This window comes from Rhagoletis pomonella, unplaced genomic scaffold (assembly GCF_013731165.1).
Source record: "Rhagoletis pomonella isolate Grant_MI unplaced genomic scaffold, Rhpom_1.0 Rhpom_scaffold_02977, whole genome shotgun sequence".
NCBI lineage: Eukaryota > Metazoa > Arthropoda > Insecta > Diptera > Tephritidae > Rhagoletis > Rhagoletis pomonella.
Genome location: NW_023461530.1, coordinates 1 through 25197, shown reverse-complemented (window position 1 = coordinate 25197; position 25197 = coordinate 1). Strand labels below are relative to the sequence as shown.

Genomic DNA, 25197 nt, shown 5'->3' with positions numbered 1-25197 from the left:
AGCTCTCGGTCAAGGCGATTAATCTCAATCTGTTGTTCGTGTATGGTCTTTTGTGCGGATCCCAACTCTCGTTCAAGTTGAGAATTCTGCGCATGTAATCTGTTGTTCGCTTCTAGCTCACGGTTCAACCGTTTCAATATTTCATCGTTGTTTTTTTCTGTAGCCAACTTCGCCTCTTGGGTCGACTTCGAAGAACTTATCGAATCATCTAGCTCATTACGTACTTCACGCAATTCCATTGTAAGGCGCGAGCGAGAATCTTTCTCATGTCTCAACTTCGAACGCATCTCTGCTAATTTTTGTTCGTATGTTTCACTTAATTGCATTTTATTTTGCTCGAATCCTTGTTTATCGGCAATTGCTTGATCTTTGATTTGTCGTAACATTTCCTTGTAGTTTTCCATTTTTTCTTGCAGATGCTTACATTCTTCTGTCTTGGCACTCAATTCAGTCTCGCGCGCATCCAGCTTGCGCACAATATTTGACAATTCGTGTTTTTTCTCTGCAATCAATTTCTCATAACGCTGGTCGGATGCAATCTTAGCTTCTTCATACTTTTGGCGGTTTACACGTAAAAGCTCGGTTATAGTTGCTTCCTTTTTCTCCCACATTTCTTCTTCTACTTTAACGGAACTCTGTAGAGTTTTTATTTGAGTTTTGCAAGCTGCCAATTCCATTGTTTTCTCCTTGATTATATTCTTCATTTTGTTTATTTCTTCTTTTGCATCTTGCAATATTTTAGATTGTGTATCCGACTTCTTAGCTGTTTGCTCGGCGCGCAATAGCTGTTGCTTGAGTTTATTGATTTCTTCAAGACGCTCCTTGAGATTTGCTTGCAAATCTTTTATTTTTGTGTTCAAACGACTGAAACGGGTGTCATCGGCAACACCTTCTGCATCGGCACTTTGCTTTGCCATATGCACGAAACTATAACCTATGAAGGGAAGATCCTTGCCGCTAAATTCATTTGATTGCATATTCGTGCTGAGTGACTTTTTTACGAATGTGTTAGTGCGTCTCTTATTGCGGATTACATCTTCAAAATTTGAAGTGTCATCGTCACTATTAACAGTTGGAATTATGGGTGGCATTTGTGAACGCACTGTTTCCCATTTGATGCAGTCGAAAAAAGGATGTTGACATATTTTTTCAAACGACAGACGGTTGGTTGGGTTAGTGACCAGGGAACCAATAAGATTTTTGTAGTTTTCAGATACTTTCAGATCTTCCGGAAAAGTTACAATCTCCTTTAAGTGACTATCTTCACAATGACTTAAAATCTTTGAATAAGTCTCATGAACGTTATCCTCATGAAAAGGTGTTACCTCGCAAATGAGTTCATAACCAATGATTCCCAACGACCAAAAGTCACAGCTGACCTTAAGGAATTAAGAAATGTATAACACACATATGTATTTAGCATTTCAACTAAAATTTTCATAAATACTTCATATAAAAATGTCTTTGTATACATAGTATGAATATCATGCATATATGTATGTACATATGCATATTAATTTTTTTTTTTTTAACTTACATCATGCATTGACTTCGTTAATTTATATGTAGAAATTGTTTGCAATAATTCGGGAGCTATGTAGTCAGGCGTTCCAACCGGTGATAAACTAAAGACATGACCATCCCGATCCAATGCCGCTGCATTGCCAAAATCTGCCAGTTTTATGTGACCAAAGCGATCAATCAATATATTTTCTGGTTTGATATCACGATGCACATAACCCATTTCATGTAGGGAATGAATAGCCATTGTTAATTCAGCTAAATAAAATCGTGCAAGTTCCTCTTCAAAGGGCCCATTTCTAGACATAAGACTTAGTAGATCCCCGCCAGGAAGAAATTCCATTATCAAATACAAATTGTCGTTGTCCTTAACAAAAATATATGTCGATAAATATGTATGTGATGTAGTAGGAAAACTAAATATTTTTTGAAAGCTGTCTGACACTAACCTGAAACGCGTATTGGAGATTTGTTATCCACTCGGAAGAACGACGAGCCATTATGTCGCGCTCTTCTTTCACTTGTGATGTAGTTATTACGGATTTTTTAATTTTCTTCATGGCATAGACATCATTTGTTTGCCTTTCAATGACTAAGTGCACATTGCCAAAGTACCCCTTACCTATCAGCGTCTTAACTGAAAAATCGTCCACATTCGCACGCAGCTGCTGTGTCTCCTCTACTACTGGTCGATCTACAGATGTACATATGTAGATATGTGTACATATGGTGGATTTACAATTTTACAACTTTTTGTGCCCAATTTTACTCACATTTATTAACGAATTCGGCAATATTACGATCACGTTTTTTCAGCGAATCCTTATTGCATTCATTGTATAATAAAATGAATGCATCAAGAAGTCCTTCTCGAGTCACAGCCTCCATGACAGCAGGACTGACCGTAGCGGCGCCATATGCGCTTCGACGTCCGGCCGCTGCTATCGACTTCCTCTGAATAGCGCCATTACCTGCTGCAGCCGTAGCACCAGTTTTGTTAAGGATTAAGTTGTTCAATCGAGTTGTACGCACACTAATCGGTTCACGCTGTGGAGCCATTTTAAAAAATTACACAGTTTATTTTTCAACAATCACTTAGGCAAACTAAAGAAAATAACTTTGAACAGCTTTATACAAGATTTTTTAACATTTTCATCATTAAAAAATGTAGCAGCTGCACCGAAACACAAACAGGCAAACAACAAAAAGAACGCGAACGTTGGAAGTTTTGAAATCAAGAAATGCAGCGAAAATAGAGATGGAAAAGTTGACTCTGACTTTAGTAAAAATCGACTTTTCGCTGAAAAAACTCGACTTTTTGAATCGACTTCAAGCACCTTCGGGTTGACTAGAATCGACTATCGCTCGACGATTTTTCGCCTTTTTTCTACTAAGGCCCTGTGCCAATTGATAGAAAATAGAAAATTTTGACGGCTCAGAGTAAAAATTTGACACTTCTCGTGGTGAATACGAACGTCAGCTTATAACCATGTATTCACATAATATTGCTTGGCGGTAATAAGGAGTGAACATAAAAATGAAAGCTGAAACAGCATAAAAAAAGCGTACGTTACTTGCAAACTACAAAATAAATATAAATTTTAAGAATTTCAGCAACAACCAAAAATAGAGCTTTCGCACGAGCGTTTGTTTGGTTTTTCAACTGTCAAAATTTTACTTTGCATTTGGCACAGCAAAATTCAATTTATTTGTACACCATATCAAATTATTCCCCCCGTCTCACCACGGAGAAAAAAGTTACCGATTGGCACAGGCCCTAAGCATCTATTTGCGGCCGCTGGTTAGCAGTGCGCGCTACCACTACGCTGCTCCTGGGTTCAAGCCCTGGTCAAAGCAACATCGTAAACAAAATATAGAAAAAAGGTTTTTTCTTATCAGCGGTCGCCCCTCGTCCCTCCCAACCAAAGAACGTAAATCTACGTAAATAGATTTACCTTCTTTGTTTAAACGACGATATGTATGTACAAATGCTTTTTTTTCTTTGGTTCCCAAAAAAAGTAATGATCTAATGAAACCATTTTCTTTTATAAAGTTTTAAAGTTTTAAAGGTTAATAAAATATTTTAGAAACAAGCCCCAAAATAAGTGCATTTTCGGGTTCAATTGAAAATTAAAAAAACTAAAAAATAATTCATAGCCTTAAGAATCCTTTTTGATGCGATATTCTTAGTTTAGTTTCTACTTTTCGTAAATCGAAATATCTAAGCCCACTGACGATTTCAAACAATTACTACTTCTAACAAAAAATAAAAAAAATCAATATATAAAAATTAGCCAGTGTCTTGCTGTTTTAGACTGCGTTTCACCAGATTAATTTAAGTCAAATTTAATTTTAATTAAATTTTGTATTTAATTCTCAATTAATGTTTTACCAGTTTCAGATTTAATTTGTATTTACAGGGTAAGTTGCCTTTCCATATGTAAAAAGTTACATCTACAGATACAAAAACATATCGTCTAAAACAACTTTTACGAAACTTTATGTTAAAACGGGACGAATTCCTCTGGCAAACTCACTCGCTACATTTCACTCGGTACAGACTCAATGGCTACATTTCAGCGTGTTGTCCCTTCTTATGAATTTGCGTTCATTAAAATTGTAAAAATCGAGAAATGGTAGCGGTTTGTGGAATGCGCCAACTTTGCTCGTGCATAGTGCGTGTACACGATTGAACATCACACCATGTTGTTGTACATGTGTGATCGTGTAGTCCGCTGTAATCTTTGAACTCTACGATTAATCGATCTTCAATTTAATTCAAATTGTTTTCTCTATATTAAAATAAAAAATTAAAATCGGTGTTTGAAGTTCTGTTTGTCCATATTGATCCGTAAAGCTTTTGGTTATCCCTACATCCTTAGTTCTTAACCACAATGTTCTTAACTTAGTTTTGTTAAGTATTAAACTTATTATTGCAAGTGAAAATCGCATTGATTGTTAGTATTGAAGTGAACTCCAACATAGTCTGTACCACAAATATTTGCAAACTTCCGGGTTTTTCTAGAGGAGTTTAATATTTTATTCTGCTTGATTTTTTGGTAAGACAAACTTAAATCCTAAAATAAATTGTATCTTCATATCCGAGCGTAAACGAGAATTTTTTGCCTATTTGTACAATGGTTTTCTGTTGTTGGCGGGGGAGATGGGGTGTGAAATTAAAAACCCAACCCATTAGAAATAGCACAGTCCAAACTTAAGGAAAAGTCATCCCTCGCTATTTATAGTATTTTTGGAACAAATGCAAATCAAAAAAATATATGGGAATCGATAGATATCATAGAGACGAACATAACTATACTTTTTTGTTTGCAGAAAAAACTCCCAAGAGATCAAAGGTCAAAGTTAAAAACAGCATTTTTCGAAATCGAAGTTTCTCAAAATCCCATGGTTAGATTTTAAAACTTTGGGAAATGTTTAGTTATTTGTACAACGATTTTGCTGGTTGGGCGGAGGGGAGGGGGCCCGCTCTAAACGAAATAGGATGAACCGCGCTTTATGAGAAGCCGTCGCTTTCCCTCCTTTACTTTTGTCTACAAGTGTGTGTAAAAGTTTTTTGATTCGGTGTACAAATTACTAAACCGGACCCACAACTTTTGTTGTCATTTCATAGGAACTTTGATTCTCTTTAATTTGACATTTTACAGGAAAAGCTGTTTTCGCCTTTAATAAACCTTATGTGAACGTGGCGTACGGGAACAGCTTCCTTTAAAACCTGCAAATCATGGAGTACGGGAACAGGCTAATACTTTACAGTGTGGCGACGAATAACTGTTATACCGGCTTTTATTTTTTTCTGCAAAATAGAAGGGTTCTCTATAGATTTTGCGAAGAAAGTATTTTATAGTTAATTTTGTACATATTTTACTTCAATTTTATTAGTTAGTTTTAAAATTTTAATCCTTATATGTATTTGCGAGCAGTGTAAACGTTCGGAGATATTGTAGGTGAATTTTTTCTCAGACTTTGTACATAAAAAAAGGAAAAAATAAAAACTGTAAAGGGTTGTTCAAATTAAGGACCGTCCTAGAAACCAGTTCCGAGTCTATTCGATTACTGAGTATGAGGTCTTATATTGGAAAAAATGTAGAGTACCTATAAAGCACTCAAAATGGAGGAAATTAGCCTTTGGTTCAGAAGATACGGAATAAATTAAGCGGCGCAGACTTGCGTACCGCTTGCACTTTTCTCTCAAAGTGTTTAGTGTAAAGGTTACAATTTAAAAACAAATTAATAAAATCAAAGTACAATCTGGTAAAAAATTATCAATAACATATCTACTCTCTTCGCAACATCTATTATTTTTCTAAAAAATTTGGGTATAAAACTATCCACATTACAGCATAAATTACATTTTTTCGATTAAATTACTTCACATAAATGAAGTAAGTTCACATTTTCTTTCATAATTTCTACAGCACGTGTACGTACGAGTGTGTTTTGTACTTGATTTCAAAAAAGGAAATCGTTGCATACCTTTAGGCATTTCTTCAAATAGGGGCTAAAATAAATGAAAAGAGGAGCACAATATTAAACACAAAAATATGTATTCGTTCTTGAGAAATTTTGATTTCAAAAATTTTTTAATTTGCGCTTTGAGCTTTGACGACTACAGCAGCGCCATCCACATTATTTTCGCGCAGAACTCTCATCTTAATTAAGAAAGTGCATATTTCAAATCGAATTTATAATAAATAATTATTATTAATTGGCGGCCGCTGTGGTGTAGTGGTTAGCAGTGCGCGCTACCACTCCGCAGTGCCTGGGTTCAAACCCTGCTCAAAGTAACATCGCAAAAAATATAGAAAAAAGGTTTTTTCTTAACAGCGGTCGTCCCTCGGCAGGCAATGGCAAACCTCCGAGTGTATTTCTGCCATGAAAAACAGCTTCTCATAAAAATACAATCGCCGTTCGGAGTCGGCGTAAAACTGTAGGTCCCTCCGCTTCGTGTGACAACATCAAGGCGCACGCCACAAACCGGAGGAGAAGCTCGGCCAAACACTAACATATGTGTAAGCGCCAATCTATTATTATTATTATTATTAATAAAAGCTTGTCTTTAAATTTTTTATATTACTTGCTTTAATTCTCAAATTAATTAATTTAAAAATTTTATGACTAAATAGTATATGAGTCAAGCTTTCATTTGATATATAAATAAAATCCATCTCGATTATTTATTTAAATAATTGATTTTTTTCGTAATATCAATTTACCGAATTTCTACGCTTTCCACTGTATATTTGCGAAGAACTCCTCTTGTCTTGTATGTATATAACATTTGCTGTGCATATGAATATTCAAGATTCGGAGGGGTTGATATCATAGTATTTTCACGCAAAACTTCTTTCTTGTAAGGTTGGCACTTCCTTGTAAATCGTTACTTTAATATAGAAAGACCCGTGGGGTAGGGTCGTCGGTGAAATACAAAAATCCAAAATTAACTTTTTGATTCATTATGATGCATTTCCTCGAATTATAAGTCCCCACATAGTTCAATAAAAAATTTTTGTTGGTTACGCCTTTTTTGCATTTCAGCGACGATGTGAGATAGGGATTCTCTATATTAAGGTAACGAAATACATTTACATTTTGTATCACTAAATTATTAAAACTCACAAGATTATAATAAAATGTATATATATATATATATATACATACAAACGAAATTAAAGGTAATAACTCGGACTTCCTATATAACCAACCAAAATCACATTGAGTTCATATTGAAAGGGGGTTGACATTCACTCGCCGGTGAATTGCAGAACTTGCCTGAACGCAAATTTTTTAGCATTAATACTGCAATTTTTAAACAAATGGTTACTTTTTGGTATTTTTGGCTTATAAATATAAACAAAGTAAGTTAAGCAAAAAAACAAAATCGACTTCAATTCGCTTATAAAAATTTAAGATTACCGTTAATTGCTTCATGATGCAATGATCGGATCTAAACCAAATTAGTATGGGACCACCTCTGAGGTACCACTTTATCGAAATCGGTTGACGAGGTTCAAAGTTATGCGGTAACATACACTCAAAGAAAAAATTACCCCGAATTGATAATCTCCTCCTTTTTTTGAAGTCAGTTAAAAAAACATTTGAATTACATACGTCCATCGCATGAAAGACAAATTAATTATTTTTATTTTGGCAACACACGCTTTCTAATCGGTTATCTAGTTGTGAGATATCAATATTTCAAAATATCCAATAATTTCACTTAACCTTAATTTAAATTTCAATTTATTTGTTTGATATCGTTTATACATTAGTACATTAAGATTAAATCTTTTATTGTACAATAAAGAAAAATAAAAAATTAAAAAAATTAAAACATTAAGTACCTATAAGTATATAAAGTATTATACAAAGTTCTTCTAATTTTTTGCTGCTGGAGGACTCCAGCTTTCCGATGGCATGTTCAACATTTGTCGACCCGGTTATCGTAATCACCCCTTTGATTCAACTTAAGGTCTCTAAAATAGTCTGTAAAATCGCCTCATGTAAACACCGTATAACCGAACCGTACCCGTGTAAATAAATAACATTACAATTACTTATACATATACATATATCTTCAATACACTGTTAACCATCGTTTTAATAGCACCAGCGCATTAATAGCACAACAACAACAAGGCGAAATACATAACGACTTTATCTAAAAAAGCAGTTTTGAATACGAGTTGCAATGGCTACAAAGTGTACACGTCAACTACTCTCCGATGTGAATAGCTGTGACCTGCCTGATTTCATTAAGAAACTAGTTAACAAAATATGCGACTTTTACGATGAGCAGGATTATATAGATGTAACATTTAAGTTGTCTAATCCCATTGCTATGTAAGTTTTCAACTTACATACTTATGCATGTAAAAAATATTTATTTGATTTCCATTTTTACAGGATTCCAGCACATCGCTTGATACTGTCAGCAGCAAGTCCTTACTTCAACGATCTTTTCAAAAGCGAACATGGCCTAGCTCCTGTTATCGAATTGAACGACATAGATAGTGACACCTTTGAGCGTCTTATGACATTTTGCTACACTGGCAAAACGCTAATAACCATCGAAAATGTGGACTTAATGCTGAAGGCGGCAATGGTTTTGCAATTATGTGATGCGGTTCTCAGTTGCGTTGATTATATTTTGGAGCATATAACTGAGTATACACTTAAGCGGGCTTATGACTTAGAGCGTGAAACTCAGTGTATACAACTGTATGAGAAACTCTTAAAATATGAAATAGAGAATTTTATCGAGGTAAATGTTTTGGGTTGGCCTGTCTTATATTCCGTTCATTTTAACTTCTTATTTTTCTAGGTGAGTCAGAGCGCTGAGTTTTTAAATTTCAGTACTGAGAAGTTACAAGCAATCATAGAGGCTGATAATTTGAATGTGAGTTGTGAGCAAGACGCCTTCCGTGCGATAAAACGATGGTATGAGTACGATGCCTCTGCACGTCAAAAAGAACTGCCAGTTCTAATCGATTGCTTACGTCTTACGCAACTCGACGTATGCTTTTTAATGGAGAACGTTCAAACATTGCCAGGATGTGAAGTGTTGGCATTAAGAGCACTATCGTGGATAGGTTTTCCATCAGCACGTTCGAAAGTATCATTAAAATTTTCAGCAGCACGAGAAAATGTGTGCAACAAACCGGTATTGTTAGCGGTGCAAGTGTCGGTAAGTTCAAGCAACTAGTTATTAAAAGATTTCGGAGCTTAGCTCAACGGTCTTTCGATCCCTGTTGAAGTCTAGAAAAAAAATTTTATGAGATGTTGTGATTTCCGAAAAAGCAGATATGTTGCTATAACTTCTACCACTTGGATTTGGTTGCTTTTTAAATTTCTACTAAAAACAAATAGCATAGTTTTAGATCTATATAGATATTTCCACTGGTGAAACCAAATTGGAAACAACGGCCACCATGTTTAGACCACACATCTACAGCCCGCGATAAAAGATAGCACATCAAAAATTTTACCAGTTTTGACTACTTTTCTTTTGCTTTTTTAAGGTTCATTAATTTTTTATTGAAGTTAAAACAAAAACCAAATAAGTCCAAATTTCAAACTTTGTGCAAGGAAAAATATATTAAAAATTCCACAAGCTTTTCATCCCAATTCCAATTCCAAGTATTTGAATTAGAATTTCTAAACTAATTTTTGGTATGCAGTTTTACAGCTTATTAAAATCTAGTATAATAAAGATAAGATAAAGATAGTTTGGAGTTACTAAAAATCGCATTGATTTTTGATAATTATTTTTTCTGACGGTGTTATGCGCTTTTATCCGTATAAAAATTACTTTGTATGGAAGAAAATGCGTGATAGCGTCAGCAAAAAAAATAATCAAAAATCAACGCGATTTTTTAGCCACTTCAAACTTGCACTTTATTATACTCGAATTTTATGAGCTATAAAACTGCATGCCAAAAATTATTCTAGAAATTAAAATTAAAATGCTTGGAATTGGGATGAAAAGTTTGTGGAATCTTAATCATTTTTTTTTTACAAAGTCTGAAAGTTGGATTCATATGGTATTTGTTGGCGTTGGTGATATACTTTTATTTAAAAATAATAAACATTAAACAAACAAAAGATAAATAGTCAAAAATGTTCAAAATGTTGAGGTGCTATCGTTTTGTCGCGGGCTGTATGCATATTAATGAGGGCTTTCTAATGTAACACAATACTGCATTTAATAAATCTTAATTCCTTTCAATTTATGCTAATATTTAAACTAGAAGTTGGAAACTAAAGTGTTATATTACTCAGGCTCACTAATGATTATGCTCTTGATGTTTATTCATTTGTGTTTAAACTTAAATATTTTCTTAAAACATAACCATGTGATCAATTCTCCTTCTTTTTTTTTGGGTTTTGGGTTCGATGGCCAGTTTCCCAACGCCAGGTTATCCCTTTGCTTATTATGTTGGTGTCGTGTTACACGAAGGTGTACCTTCTCAGATAAAACGTAGTGTGCAGTAGCACTTGATGAGTGTTTATCTTGTTGGTTGATCCAATAAGGTTATTCAAACAGCAAAATTACATAAGGTATATTGTGTTAATCCGTGTGGATGAACGTAGACATCAAGATGAGCGGATTCAGATAGCAGATTTGCATGTAAGGTGAGATGGCTGTGCTAATTGTCATTTGAGTAAGGTGCCAATCTTCAGTAATTGTTTTAACGAATGTCAGTATTGAGGACCAGATTATTCCCGCGAATTTAGCAGGTTTTGAGGGTATTCCTCCAATTTTCAGGCCATCAGTTTGGGTTACTTGGCATTTGACAAATTTTTTTAGTACGACAAAAGGAGAAAAAAAAGAGTGAGGTGGACGGTGTTAAGACACCTGTGCTAAGCTGAGAGTAAAGATGTTTAAAATTTAGCTTCAACTTTTGATAAGAATTCAGATAATTGAGTGATCTTGCGAAAATCGAGATTGCGAAAGATCTCTACAAAATTTGCGTCTTCCCGGAGGACTTCAAAGCGCTCCCTAGTATTTGCATGAACACTGCAGTGGAAAATTTGATGTATATAGTTATCAATCATACCGCATGTACACAGATTGTTGTTAATAGCTTTAATACGATATAGATATTCTTAGTCATAAGATACTCACTGGATCCTATTTAGAATTTTAATATCTCTCGGATTAGTCTTATATTTTTTAAACCATGTTTTGTTTGTTTTTTGAGGAAAAATGTGTGCGAATAAATTTGGTTTGCTGGCAGAAAAGCTTAGAAACTCTTCATACCAGTTGTTTTGAATGCGATTTCGGATGCTTCTTAGAGCTTCCACAATCGTGAGTCTTATTTCAATACAGTTATTACCAGTTATGACAGTTTTGGCTAGTTCGTCAGCCTTTTCGTTTCCAACAATACCTTTATGACTAGGGGTCCATATCACAGTAACATTGTAAAATTCAGACTCGTTAGTGAGTTTGTGAATTTCGTATATGTAATGGTTTTGAGTTTTGTCTTTTGTTAGAAGTGTGCAGGCTACTAGACTGTCCGTAAAAATTGTTATTCTGGAATAGTTTTCCTCTTTGGCAATTTGTAGTGCTTTTAATATAGCTATTATTTCACCAAAACTAGATGAGGATCTAAAATTGATTTTATAAGCATACTCTGTTTTGTTAGAGTAATTGTAAATACCGCATTCTGTGGCAAAATCATCAACAGAAGCATCTGTAAACATAACGCGAAAATCAGATCTTTTATAATCATTTAATAAAGCAGTATATGTGGACTTTATAGCGTCGGAGGATAAGTGGTCTTTTTTCTTATTAAGAGTGTTAGTTATCACATGTAGATTAGGCGAGGAAATGGATTCCTGTACTATGGTCAGGTCGTCAAAAATATCTTTAAATTCATTAAAAATTACGCTATAGCTAGAGTTGACATTTGGAGAATTGTAAAATGTTGCCTTAAAGGATTCGTCCGATAGCAAATTATTAACCAATTCTTTTGCTGTGAGCCATTTGGCTCTATCAGCCGGTGGCAGTTCGTTTGCTAAAGCATAGATAAGAGGGATAGGAGTTGAAGAGATATGTCTGAATCTTTTTGTTAATTGTTTTGTTTACCTGAGCAACGTTTCCCCAAAATAAGGTTTGCGCAATTTTATTGTCTAGTAATTTCCACAATATTGCCTTGTAAAGAGTGGGCAAAATAAGACCTACCAATGTTAAACACGTATAACTTCTTTATTTTTTAATATTATTGTTGTTTTCTTTCTGCATGTTATAGTAAATCTCTTGGAAAATCATAATGGATACTTACAGCAATACCACCAACAACGACTACAATACCCTATTCGTTTCACACAATAAGCCACAAATTGATTTTTTAGGTAATGTTTTGATGTCGGTTGAAGCGCATTTCCTTTTAAATGGTTATGCCAACCAGCAAAACTGTAGATTGTGGGGCTCTGAAAATCCAAGTGCAACACACCAACGCCAGTTACACCCACCCAGATGCACTGTTTGGTGCGGTGCTATGGCCGAAAAAGTTATCGGCCCATATTTCTGCGAGAATGAGGATGAAGCGCCAGAAACGATTTCTGGGGCTTCTTACAGAACAAAGATTGACAACTTTTTGCGTCCAACGGCAGAGCAACAACAGGATGGAGCGACTGTGCACACTGCTAGGCAAACTATGGACCTGCTGCGTGAAATTGGTAGGTCTTATATGGCCCACCCTGTACAAGTCTCGGGATGCGCAATGATTTTGTGTGGTTTAGGGGCCCTATAAGTTTGTTTTTTGTCATGAAAATAAGCATACAAATTTTCTGTTTTTGTTAAAGCAAGTAATATAATATTTTTTTTTTTAATTACGGATTTAATTATAAAATTTAATTAATTATTTGTTTGCAAATAAAAGTTTAAAAAACAACAGTTGTGTTTGCTTGATCCATTTTTCAAACGCACGGCAACGCTGGTACGAAGCCGATTGTCAGTGTTGCCACGGTCAAATTTTTTTTTTTGCTACCAAAATGTCCTGCCAACCAACTTACCAAAAATTTGTTTGACCTAAGAAGATCTTTTGTGCTATACCCTAATTGTAATCACTCCAATATATTTTAATTTTACCTAAAGAAACAACGAGATTGTAAAAACATACCAGAAATGGATAATACTCACTTCTCTGAAAATCATGAGTCCCATGGGTCCCAAAGTAAATTCCACTTTCAAGTTAATTGAAAGAGATGCAGTTTAAAGTTCAATAGGGGATTCACAAGACGTGTTAAGCGTCGTAATGTCTTAAAGTTTTAAAAATTTGCAACGTAAAATAACGGCTAATACCAGAAACAATCGCATCCGATATAGAAAACTGCAATAGTTTTGAGTTACATTGTGAAATAATCGGATGACATAAAGACACTAAATTTTTTAAAAATGTGTTAATTAAACTTTTATTAACCTAAAAATAAACATTTAAAGGTATTAATTATTTTTAAAAGGTAACTGTTAATACAACTGTTTTATATATTATGCCAAATTTTTGATAAAAAATCACCTCTACCAAAAAACTTAAATTGAGTAACGCCGTTTCCTAAATTTCACAATTGAGCAATTGTCAAAAATCTGCTTCTTAATCAAAAAGTTGTTTATTCAAACGACCTTATTTTTTGTATCATGGTTCTGTGCGTTGGCGTGTCGAATGAAAGCTTTTGGCTCTTTCTGATTGGCTGAAGCAGAAAGCTTTCTGATACAACTCTGCGTTGAACTGGGTTTCAAACGAGTTGAATGATTTAACTGGTTAAATTTCTCAACAACAATTGCATGCGATTTAACTACAGTCGGGTCTACGTAACCGGAACGACCCAGATTTATATTTGGCCAGGGACTGTCACCCCAGCAACACTCCCCAAAAACTCTTTGGGGAACTTATATGCTGCTACAACAACAACATAAATTACATAATTCACGTAGGCGTCTTAATATTTCGTTTAAAATGCCAAATTTCCTGCAAATACATTAGAATTTACAAAAGGAATTTCCCTACTAATTGCCTATTTCGCGCTTTTCTACTACCATTTTCGCACCAGAGAATTCATTCTTCCCCATTATCCGTCCTTCGTAAATGCAACGGTTGTCAAACCGCGGCTGTCAATAATTATCTAACTTTTTATTATTGAATCATGCTTGTTCCCCGCAAACATATTCTGAGCGCTCAGAATATATAAGTCCGAAAGGAGTCCTAGGTGGGTACATGGTGGAATAAACAAGGTGATGTCAGTTACATAACCTCACTTTTTTGGTAGCCCCATTTCGGCAATGCATATAAATGTAGTAAAAATAGGGGAACCATTAGAGGACCATTTTAACGCCCTTTTGAATACTATTTTTAAAACGTATGTATTAAAGAATTATTTTATCAAAACAACGTTAAAGATAATAAACAATAGTTGTGTTAGGTATACCCATTTCCAGTAAAATCCAGAAAAATTGGTACGAATTTTCATGTTTTGGCAATTTCGTACGCAAAAACTTATTGAGAGAGCGAAACAGCTGAAGTTCAAAGTTTTTACTGCATTTTTAATGGATAAATTTTTACTTGTAACTTGCTGGATGCAATTTAAACTAATAAGGAAATTGTTTTTGGGTTTTTATTATTGAAATTGACCAAATAAACCAATTTAAATATAAAATATATAGCTTTATTAGGAATTTGCTGCGAATAAAGAACCAATTTATCAGCTGTTCATGAAACTTGATAATTATTACTGGATTTGCGTTCACGTACTTTTTTGGATATTTTTTCTTTGAGAGCGAATTCGCAGAAATTAAGTTACTGGGGAGTTGCGGGCGAGTTACTGAATAATTTTTTAAACAAACACAACTACCCTTAGTAAGTTTTTTCTTCTTTTTAAAAGGCCGATTATTTATGAATTATAAAAGGATTTTCGTAATTTTATTTGTATAGCACTTGTATTGCAGCCTCTAGTAGGTGAACAGGCACAACTTCCAAAACCCATTAAACAAGAAACGCACTTTTACTGACCATCATTTTATTAACAACCTGGCCAATTGAATAAACTCACCTGGAACTTGCAGCCAAAAATCGCACTTATATCGCAGCTTCTCGCTGAGATAAAAAACACAATTCACAAATCTGTGGAAGGTAAACATAATAAGTCTTTATTTGCCACTTGGCATAAGTACTTAAAATTGGTTACCTAAAATTGTAGCCAAAGTCCGGAAAACCTCCAAAAAATCGCAAAATTAAAAGCTGTTGAATATACACACAAATCACAATTTTTGCAAAAAATATTAAATGGAAAAGTCACAACTAAACAGAAATGTCAAGGACAGTGATGTTCACTCTTACGTTTTCAGCGCAATACCTAAAAGGAGTTTTTCTAGTGTAGTTTTTGTTCAAGAGGGCATCATTCAGAACGGGGCTACCGAATTTGTCAAAGTTAAGCTGAAATTAGTCGAGAACGCAGAACGTATACTTAAACGCAGTCTGTATACGCAGAATTTTGTCGATTACTGGAGCCCTCAGTGTTGCTTACTACACTGTTGCCACTCTTCAATACCTTTTCATAAACTTACCCTTTCAACCACAATTTTTCGTGCTATAATAGATTGTAGCTAAATATAAACTACTTAGTTTTCAACAAAAACCGTATTCAATAGTAAATTTCACATATTTTAAACATATTTTGAATAGGAACTTATAACTTTTTTACCATCTGCAAAACTGACGAAGTGGCAACCATCTAAAGAAGGAGAAATCAGCTGACACGGAAAAATCTAAATTGCGCAGATTTCTGCGCTACGGGCTACAACTACAGAAAAATTCTGCGGTGTTGAGTTTTCATTTACATGGCGCTTTGGTAAGGCAGATGGTGTCAGCTGACTCGGGTTTACGTACCGGTAGGTTTACGTTCTTGACTAATTTCAGCTTTATAACAAACACCCCCTAGCTGACATCACCTTATTTTTATTTCACCATGGTTGGGTAAGAAATATGAGTAAAAATAAAAAATAAATAAAAAATGTGTGACTTATATGAATCTTTTAGGATTCATATGTATATGATCCATGATTCAATAATACATATATATTATTGAATCATGTATTGGATCCAATTTATGAGCCATCACTTTGTGCCAATATAAAAACAATAAGGATTCGAAATTTATATCTAAACTTGATATCGAAAATAATAAGGAAGCAAAAAATAAACAAAAATTAGCTGCAGCTGCTACTATTAAAAGTATGTTGGAATGTATATATGCACATTCATATGTACTATATATGGTATTTAAAAGAAATTTTTGCCGAACGACTTTGCAAATATGGCTCTAAAGTGGGCTCAATAAGAATCAAATAATAAAGCCAATAAGACTCAAAGAACAACCTAAAATAAGAGTCCGAAATGAATTAAAGCTCATGTAAGTCGACCTTCGGAGGAAGGAAAACACCTCATTTCGGACTCTTAAATGAGCTCATTATGAGCGTAAACGCTCGAAATAGGACTCCTTAAAGACTCATTTAAGGCTCCAAATGTTTGCTAGGTTTATGAACACGTTTTGTCCATTTCAAGCCCATTTAACATGTTTAACTCGTAAATTTGAACGTGGTATTAGTGAAAAAAAGTTTCCCTGTAAAATACTACCAAATACATACATATGTAACTATATTTTAATTTGAAAACAGAGTCGTAATTTTATGTGAAGTAGTGAAAAAATGATTTCTCTTCATGTTTTCGCAGGAAAATTTGTCTTGCAGCGGTCCTTATACAGGTGCGGTCACAAACATTTTTCAATATGACAAAGCTGAAGATGAATGGCACATATACGCCGACATAGAAACCTCTGATTGGAAGAACTACGGTCTGGAACTCTTTGACAATAGTCTAATGTTTATTGGTGGTAAATGCGATGGCGAAGAAGTCAGAACTGTTAAAAGCTGGAGTTTTACGACGAAAACGTGGATAACGTTGCCCCCAATGGGTCGGGCAAGGAGTTTTCCAGTCGTTTTATCATTAAATAAAAGTATCTACGCCATTGGCGGACAATATGATGCATCAGTGGAAAGGTAAGTATGTTTGCAAGTACGAAGCATTGTACGACAAATGTTCTCACGACAGTCGGGTCAACGTAAATCCCGTAAAAAATTAAATTTGAACAATTTTGTAAAATTCGAAGTTTTACAAGAGTTGTTGTTATCGCCACATCTCCCCATCAGAATTCTTTTTTTATTACCTTCCTTTTATTAGCTCGGGATGTAACTATGTAATATTGATGCGCCTAAGAGATGCAGCGATTTCTATTCTCAAGTTACATACCTGATGACAGTACGAATGGCAATTATAATAGGAAGGATTTAGTTTTTAAACTATAATTTTATCTAGATTTCAGCAGGGATCGAACCTGCGTAATCGATGTTCAAAGTTAAAGCGTTAACCACTGAGCTATGTATGTACATCCCGTAAACTCTTGTTGCTAATTCATTTTCCTTATTCAACCAACTACTATCAAGTGCAGCTGATTTGCCGCTATTTAAACTCGACAGCGTGGTTGTTGTTATCAATTCGAAACATCCATTTGCTTATTTGCTTTTTTTGTATAGCTTCAGGCAGGCTCTTCCTAAACTATGTATTTGTCAATGTTTTTGTGGCTTATTAACATTAACAGAAAGAAAGAAAGAAGTTTGATGAGGAGATGTGGTGATCTCCGAAATAGCTGCTATCATGATACAAATATTTAAAGGTAAAACAAGGCATATTCAACAAGGTAGAAGTGACAATTCAGTCGAGCTCTCTCATACCTGACTGTAATGTCAAAAAACGTAAACAAAGAAATTAACCCTTTGTTATGCATGTACCATATTTGATAAAATTCAATATCTATGAAATGAAAGTTTTTGTAAATATGAAAATATTTAAAATCACATTAAAATCGGCTTCATTTTAGTTTTTGTATTTTCGTTTAATGTAAATGTGGAAATGCATACTTACTCAAAATTACACACTAAATGAAACACAATTATTAATAAAACCGTTTTGGCAATTTTAATTTTTTTATTAGCCCATGTTTTTTAGCATTTATTTTTTTATTCAAATACTTAATTCTAGAGTATATTCGACAGTTAAAAAAAAACAATTTTTGATTCTTTCTTCTAAATTTACATCGGAACTTAACTTCAATAATTCAGCTATTAAATTTTTGCAATGCGAAATTTCTTTTCCATTAAATTTATTAAAAATTACTTCCAGTTTCTTTATGTGCACAAGGAATTCTGGTTTAGGTTTTATCATACCAGCATTTGAAATTTGGTCTATCCAGTGGGAGATTTTCTCTTCATATTCAGTAATGCTTAATTTCCGTATGATAAATCCAGCTATGTATGAAAAATAAAAACACGACTCTTTTCACATGGCATTATGAAAAAAGGAAAAGGGATGTTAAGAACCAGAACGTCGAATTTATAACAGTAAATGGTGATCTAAAGCGGTAAATTTAGTGGAACGAAATTGTATCATGGTGTTCGCGGAGCATTTGCTTATATGTATATGTTAATGTACTCGTGGATCCGGTCGTGCTTGTTTATGGCAGACTTACTCAGTTTGGGTCTGTGCATCAACAGCTAACTTATTCCCCACAGACACCTCAGGAATGGCCGACACTTCTGATAACTCAAGCATTGAGGAATTGTATGGTAGAGGTACTGCACCTGGGAACAAACGCGTCCGCTTGGAAATACTCGGCTGTGATGGGCAACAAATAAAGTCACTGCCACTAAAATGGTGTTCGCACACACGCGAAGAGTCTACTAATGGAGCACCGGAGCTACTTGGCCACCGTTGTCGCTTCACTTGACAATTAGGAGGTTTAAAATAACGCACAAGTCTGTTGTCCTGGCTCTTGCCACACAGAGCGCACCGCTCGTAATTCCTTTTCATTTTATTTTTGTATGTATGTATTTAAAATCAGTCGCACAGCTCAAAATTGAAAATTGAAATAAAAAAATTAAAATTTTGAATTCTATAGGGTTAAGAGTTGACATTACAACAGTCGCAGTTCAAAAGAGAGAAATGTCGAAATCACTTCTACCTTGTTATGCCTTGGTTTTATAGAAGGAAAATGAGATGCTGCTTTAGCGGCTGCGCTAATACCGTTTTTATCTGCAAGCAAAGCAGTATAAAGTTATTTAAGTTTGCGCAATTACCGTGTGTACGCAAAACTTGATGTTGTTGTTGTTGTTGTAGCGGCTACAACAACCCCGCCCAGATCGGTTGGTATCTCAGTCGTTGTCGTCAAGTTCCACTAACGGTAACCCTAGGAAGCGTGCAGCTTCTGCGGGGTTTGCCCATAAGGACAAGGTCGTTAGGGATGTCGGGTTTGCCGGGCATGCGAAGAGATGTTTCGAGTCATGTGGGGTCTCTCCGCATGCCGGACATTCGTTAGGCACATCCTCATTCAGCCTACTCAGGTAGGAGTTTAACCTGCTGCAGTAGCCGGAGCGAAGTTGTGCAAGTGTGGTGCGCGTCTCCCGAGGCAGATGAAGCTCCGTCTCGTCAATGTCCGGGGGTGGTGTGCCCAGAACGGCATTCACAGGTCTAGAGTCTATATAACTCGAGACTGAGTCCCTGTGAATGCCGTTCAAGGCCTGTCTGTAGGCTGTCGGGTCCAGAGGTTGCTTAATGAACCTCTGGACTTCGTCCGTTAGTTCATATAGATGCCTCCTGACGTGCCTAGGCGAGGGCTCCTCCGCAAGCAGCTGTCTGCACGGGTGGCCACTTCTGTGGGTCCCGATCAGGAACTGCTTGCAGAGCATTATATTGTGCTCCTTTACCGGGAGCATTTGCGCCTCGCCGTGCAGGTGGTGTTCAGGCGTCATCAAGAGGCATCCCGTCGCTGTCCTCAGTGCGGTGTTTTGTGCGGTCTGTAGCTTCGTCCACTGCGTCCTACTAGTCCCAGGCGACCACACTGGCGCTGCGTAGTTCAAAACCGGCCGGCCTATTGCCTTGTATGTTGCCAGCAACGTTTCTTTGTCTTTGCCCCAAGTACTGCCGGCTAGCGACTTGAGGACTTTGTTGCGGCTCTGTACTTTATTGACAATAGCGGTTGAGTGCGCAGAGAAGGAGAGCAGGCTGTCGAAAGTTACTCCGAGTATTTTGGGGTTATTCACCGTCGGAATTGGTGTGTCATCGACGTGAATCCCCAGCGGTAGCCTGACCTCCTTCGTCCAGGTTGTGAACAGGGTCGCGGAGGATTTCGTAGGGGAGAGGGCTAGACACTTTGCAGTGAAGAAGCGAGAAAGTTCGGAGAGATAGCCGTTTACTTTCGAACACAGGTCATCAATTCCATTCCCAGTCGCCATAATCGAGCAATCGTCGGCATAGGAGACAATCGAGACTCCCTCTGGTGGTTGAGGGAGCTTTGAAATATAAAAGTTAAACAGTAGCGGGGAAAGGACACCACCCTAGGAACCCCCTGTTTTATTTTTCGCTGCTTACTCGTTTTGTCTCTGAACATTACCGACGAATGTCGACCACTTAGATAATTTGCCGACCACCGTTTGAGCCTCTGTGGGAGAGAGGAGGCCTCTATATCTTCTAGTAGCGTGGACAGGCAGACGGTGTCAAACGCCTTTGACAAGTCCAACGCTACTAGAATCGTTCTCTCACAGGGACGGTTACGGTTAAGGCCACGAGTTATCTGAGTGTTTATGGCGTTAAGTGCTGTTGTTGTGCTGTGCACTTTACGGAAACCATGCTGATGCTTCGCTGGGGTCAGGTGATTTGTGAAGTACGGGAGTAGCAAGGCCTCGAGTGTCTTCGCTACCGGGGAAAGGAGTGTAATCGGACGATACGAATCTCCTTTGTTTGCAGGTTTCCCCGGTTTGAGCAGTGGGACCACTCTCCCCACCTTCCAGATGTCTGGGATGATGAGAGTGGCCATTGACAAATTGAGGACCTCCGTTAGGTACGCTACCCCCGCAGGACCCAAATTTTTCAGCATCGGCATGCATATACCGTCGGGACCCATGGCTTTGGAGGCTTTCGCCTTCCCGATGGCCACCTGAACTTCACCGCAAGTGAAAGCAAGGGGGGCACAATTTGTTGGCAGTTTGTGCAGCCTTCTGGTCACTCGACGCTTGGCTTTGTCCACCGGAGGATGCAGTATGAACTGCCGGCTAAAATAGCTCGCGCATCGCTCCGGGTCCGACGAAGCATGGTCGCCGAAGGAAATTTCGACTCTGTCGTCGTGCTTCGTCGGATTAGACAATGACCTCACGGTTGACCAAAGCTTGCTCACACCAGAGGTGAAGTTGCAAGTCTTCAGATGCTCCTCCCACTTCTTCCGCTTATGTACGTTTACAAGTTGCCGAATCTTCGCGTTGAGATCCCTGATACGGGGATCTCCGGGATCGGCCTGACGAAGGCTATCACGCTCATTTGCTAAAACAGCCGCTTCGGCAGGGAAGTTTGGACGTGGGTCCGATATGCACCCTGCCGGTATGAAGCGGGCTGCAGCAGCAGTGATAGCCCTGCGGAACTTACGTTCACCGAGATGGACGTCGGTTGGTGTGGGGAGCGATGTGAAGGTGTTTTCAGTAAACTCCGCGTAACCTTTCCAGTCAGCTTTAGAAAAGTTGACATAGGTCCGGTGTTTGGCGGAGGCAAAGTCGGTTGGTTTATCAATCGAGATGACTATGGGTAGATGGTCTGATGCTAGAGTCAGCATAGGTCGCCACGTTATGCTGTTTATCAGACCAGCGCTGACTATTGTGATGTCTGGCGAGCTACTGCAGTTACCCATAATCCTGGTGGGTGCGTCGTCGTTCATTGTGCAGAATGTCGAATCGTCTATCTGCTCAGCCAAGTCTGTTCCCCTACGATCGTTTGACAGGCTTGAGTGCCAAAGATCGTGGTGCGCATTAAAGTCACCTACTACCATACGGTTTTCACCTCTGAGGAGCGCACCTATATCAGGGTGATATCCTGCCGGGCAGCAGGTGACAGGGGGTATGTATATATTAAATATTTCGAGCTCGACATCGCCTGACCGGATAGCGATGCCCTGACATTCTAGGGTGGTATCCCTGCGGTCGATGTCTGCTTCGATAAGACGATACTGCACGGTGCAGTGCGTGATGAACGCTAAGCCACCACCATTATCTCGCTCGCGATCTCGACGGTGCACGTTGTACCCGGCACAATTCAACAAAGTTGAATTGCTGTGCAACTTCGTCTCTTGGACCGCAGCTATTAATATACCATGCCGACACATAAAGGCGGTTATCTCCTCAATCTTGCTCTGTAGCCCGTTACAGTTGAATTGGAGGAGCTTCATGTGGTTCGGGAGACGTGTTGTGATGTGGGGTGTGAGTGAGGTGTATGTTCTTGCCGCCGTTGGCTGGCTGTGTGTGCTGCTGGGGTGATTGCCTCCCTGTGGTGGTAGTGGGGGGGCGTCGCAATTGATGCCAGCGACCGAGCAGCGCAACACGGGCCCTCGAAGTTCCCCGTCCAATCTCGCGTGGTGCGCAGACCTGAACATGCCCTAAAGTGGCACCAGCCAAGGCAGGTGTTGCACTTGACTGATGTCACATTACGGAATATTCTGGTCTGACATACCGTGCAGATTGTAGGGGGAACCAAGAGTTGTTGGCGGCGGCGTGTGGGTGGTGGTGCGGTTGTGTGTGTTATGTGGTCTGTGGTGGCTGTGGTATGTTGTTGTGTTGTGGCGACTGTGTGTGGTTGCTGTGTGAGTGTGTGGGGCTGCACGGGCGGACTATGGGTTGCCGTGGAGGCTGCTCTATTTGAGCAACAGGGGGCCACGTACGACGTGGTCCACTGTCTGTGTGTCCGTAGTCCCGAGCAGACCCTGAGGTGACTCCACCCCTCGCAGGCATTACACTTGACTGAGGTGGAGTTGTGGTGTAGACGTCTTCGGCATACACAGCAGGTGTATATTTCTGGCCCAGGGTTTGACTCGATGCCAGCCCTGAGTAGGAGAATGCGTAGTGAATGTTGCCCTATGGACGGACAACTTCTGAGATACTTCGCCGACCTAAACGGGGTTAGATCGCCGAAACAACAGCCCTTGGTCGGGTGAAACCCGAGTCATTCCGGTACGTAGAACCGGCTGTCGTGGGAATGCGCACCACCACGCGGTTGGTGGTGTTAAGGCAGCGGATTTTCCCAAGTGCCTATGAGCGCTAGGCTAATTTTTTGCCACAAAAAATGAAATGACATCGAGAGAAATTTTCAAAAATGCTAGCAAACGTCAAAACTCCCAAAGCTGGCTCTCAGCCCTTATAAATATTTTTATCATGATTTGAATTATTTCGAGAGAGTAAACTCAAAATGCTAGCAAACGTCAAAAAAACCCAATGGCAGACGAATTGAGCGGGCGGTTTTACCCATGATAAAAATATAGTAAGGTAGAACCGCTGAGAGTTACTTTTAAAATTCTTGACGTTTCCAAACATTTTAAATTTTTTAAATTTACTCACAAACTCACACACACATTTTCAATCTCAAGCAACAACAATTTCGAACAATTTCAATTTTTTATTTTCAATTTTATATGATTTTAAAATAGGTGCAATCCCGTATTCCTCGGACTCGGACTAGTAAAACTGTCAAAAAATAAAAATTCGCTCAGAGCGAGAGAGTAACACTGAAAAGTACGGGATCGCTTTCTAGTAAAAAATGGTAACTTCTGTCAACTTCAACATAACCTCCAAATTTTGGTTGTAAATTTTTGCTTATTTTGTATGTAAATACACTCAGCTCACACGTGTAAATAACCAAAAATACTCTCAAATTCATTAGAATCCACTTAAACAAGTAATTAAATACTTTTCAACATGAATTAGCAGAGTGCACTTTTCTTTTGTTTACAATTTGGTTGCCAAACACACTACAGCTGATCGTTTGACACATTTACCAGAATTTACCAGCAAAAAATTCTCGGACTAAAACTGGCAACTTCTGACAGAGAGAGAACCGTATTAACTCTCTTTTTTGTCCTCTCAATAGTCAGAGAACCGAGTACGGGATCGATTTCCAGTAAAATCTGACTGATTCTGACTATTTCTGACTAGTCCGGACTCGTACGGGATCGCAACTAATGCTGACAAACTTCAAAAAAAAAAATCATGGCCGACAAAATGAGAGTACGGTTCTACCTTGCTATGTCTTTATCATGGTTTTACCCATATATATATATATATATACATATATTGTGTTTCGGCGATCTAACCCTGTTTAAGACGGCGAAATCTCTTCAACGTTCTTCAAATCCTTTGGCCTTTTATGCGGCTGTCACGCTGTTATACATTATACATTTATTAATAGTTTTAGTTTTTGTTGTAACATCATACAAATTCCTCAAAGAGATATTGGGGGTCCTAGTCCTTAGCTCTAAACCTTTACATATTAAACCATTTTAGGTATTCGCCTGTTAGCGGATGGAGATGTGTAAGCAACATGTCATCACAGCGTTATAGTGCTGGCGCAGTGGTTCATGACGGCAAAATTTTCATTATGGGAGGCTGGGATGGAAGGTCTTCCTTAAAATCTGTTGAACGTTACGACCCATCTTTGAATTCTTGGACCAAGTGTGCGGATATGAATGCAGTTCGTCGTTGTCCTGCAGTAAGTGAGCTACAAAAACCAAACCTAATATATGCAGATGAACTTATGTATATAGTTATGAAGATTAGCAATGTATATATATATTTGTATATATTGTATGTATGTCCCTCCATATTTTAGGTAGCCGTACACAATGGATGCATATATGTTTTAGGTGGTGGGTCTGAAATAGTTGAACGGTACGACCCACAAAGTAACAAATGGACTAAGGTTGGTTAAAGTACAGTTTCGGATATTTCGAAAGTCATAACACAATTTTTCATTACTAATCGTAGATCTGCTCTTTGAGCGTTAGTTGTAACGCCATGGCTTGTGTTTCTATGGATGATCAACTGTGGGCCATTGGAGGTAACACCACAAATTCCGTGTCAGTTTACAACGCAGAACGTGATGAATGGATCGAAAAGAAAAAAACTACCTGCACCTGTTGGTGGTTCATACTTCTGTTATGTTGTGCCGAAAATGTTACTTAAAAATTAATAAGACGTGTGGCAGTTTAATAAGAAGATGCCTATTAAAGGCGGTTTTT

General features: G+C 37.6%; 2 protein-coding genes across 2 annotated transcripts; one reads left to right on the top strand and one right to left on the bottom strand.

Annotated features, from left to right (window-relative positions):
• Window positions 1-5: 5 nt before the first annotated feature.
• Window positions 6-2813, bottom strand: LOC118753867 (citron Rho-interacting kinase-like; the record flags this gene model as incomplete). Its single annotated transcript, XM_036488742.1, has 4 exons — window positions 2295-2813; window positions 1971-2215; window positions 1538-1888; window positions 6-1379 (listed from the first exon to the last, which is right to left on the bottom strand). Coding segments are annotated over exons 1-4 (2256 nt in total), but the record flags the coding sequence as incomplete, so codon positions are not given.
• Window positions 2814-4027: 1214 nt separating this feature from the next.
• LOC118753866 (kelch-like protein 17) lies at window positions 4028-25197 on the top strand. The gene is made up of 8 exons (XM_036488741.1): window positions 4028-4580; window positions 8147-8382; window positions 8446-8803; window positions 8864-9226; window positions 16770-17095; window positions 24464-24668; window positions 24789-24878; window positions 24944-25197. Exons 2-8 carry the CDS (start codon window positions 8231-8233, stop codon window positions 25139-25141), a joined length of 1692 nt encoding a protein of 563 aa, XP_036344634.1. The 5' UTR covers window positions 4028-4580; window positions 8147-8230; the 3' UTR covers window positions 25142-25197.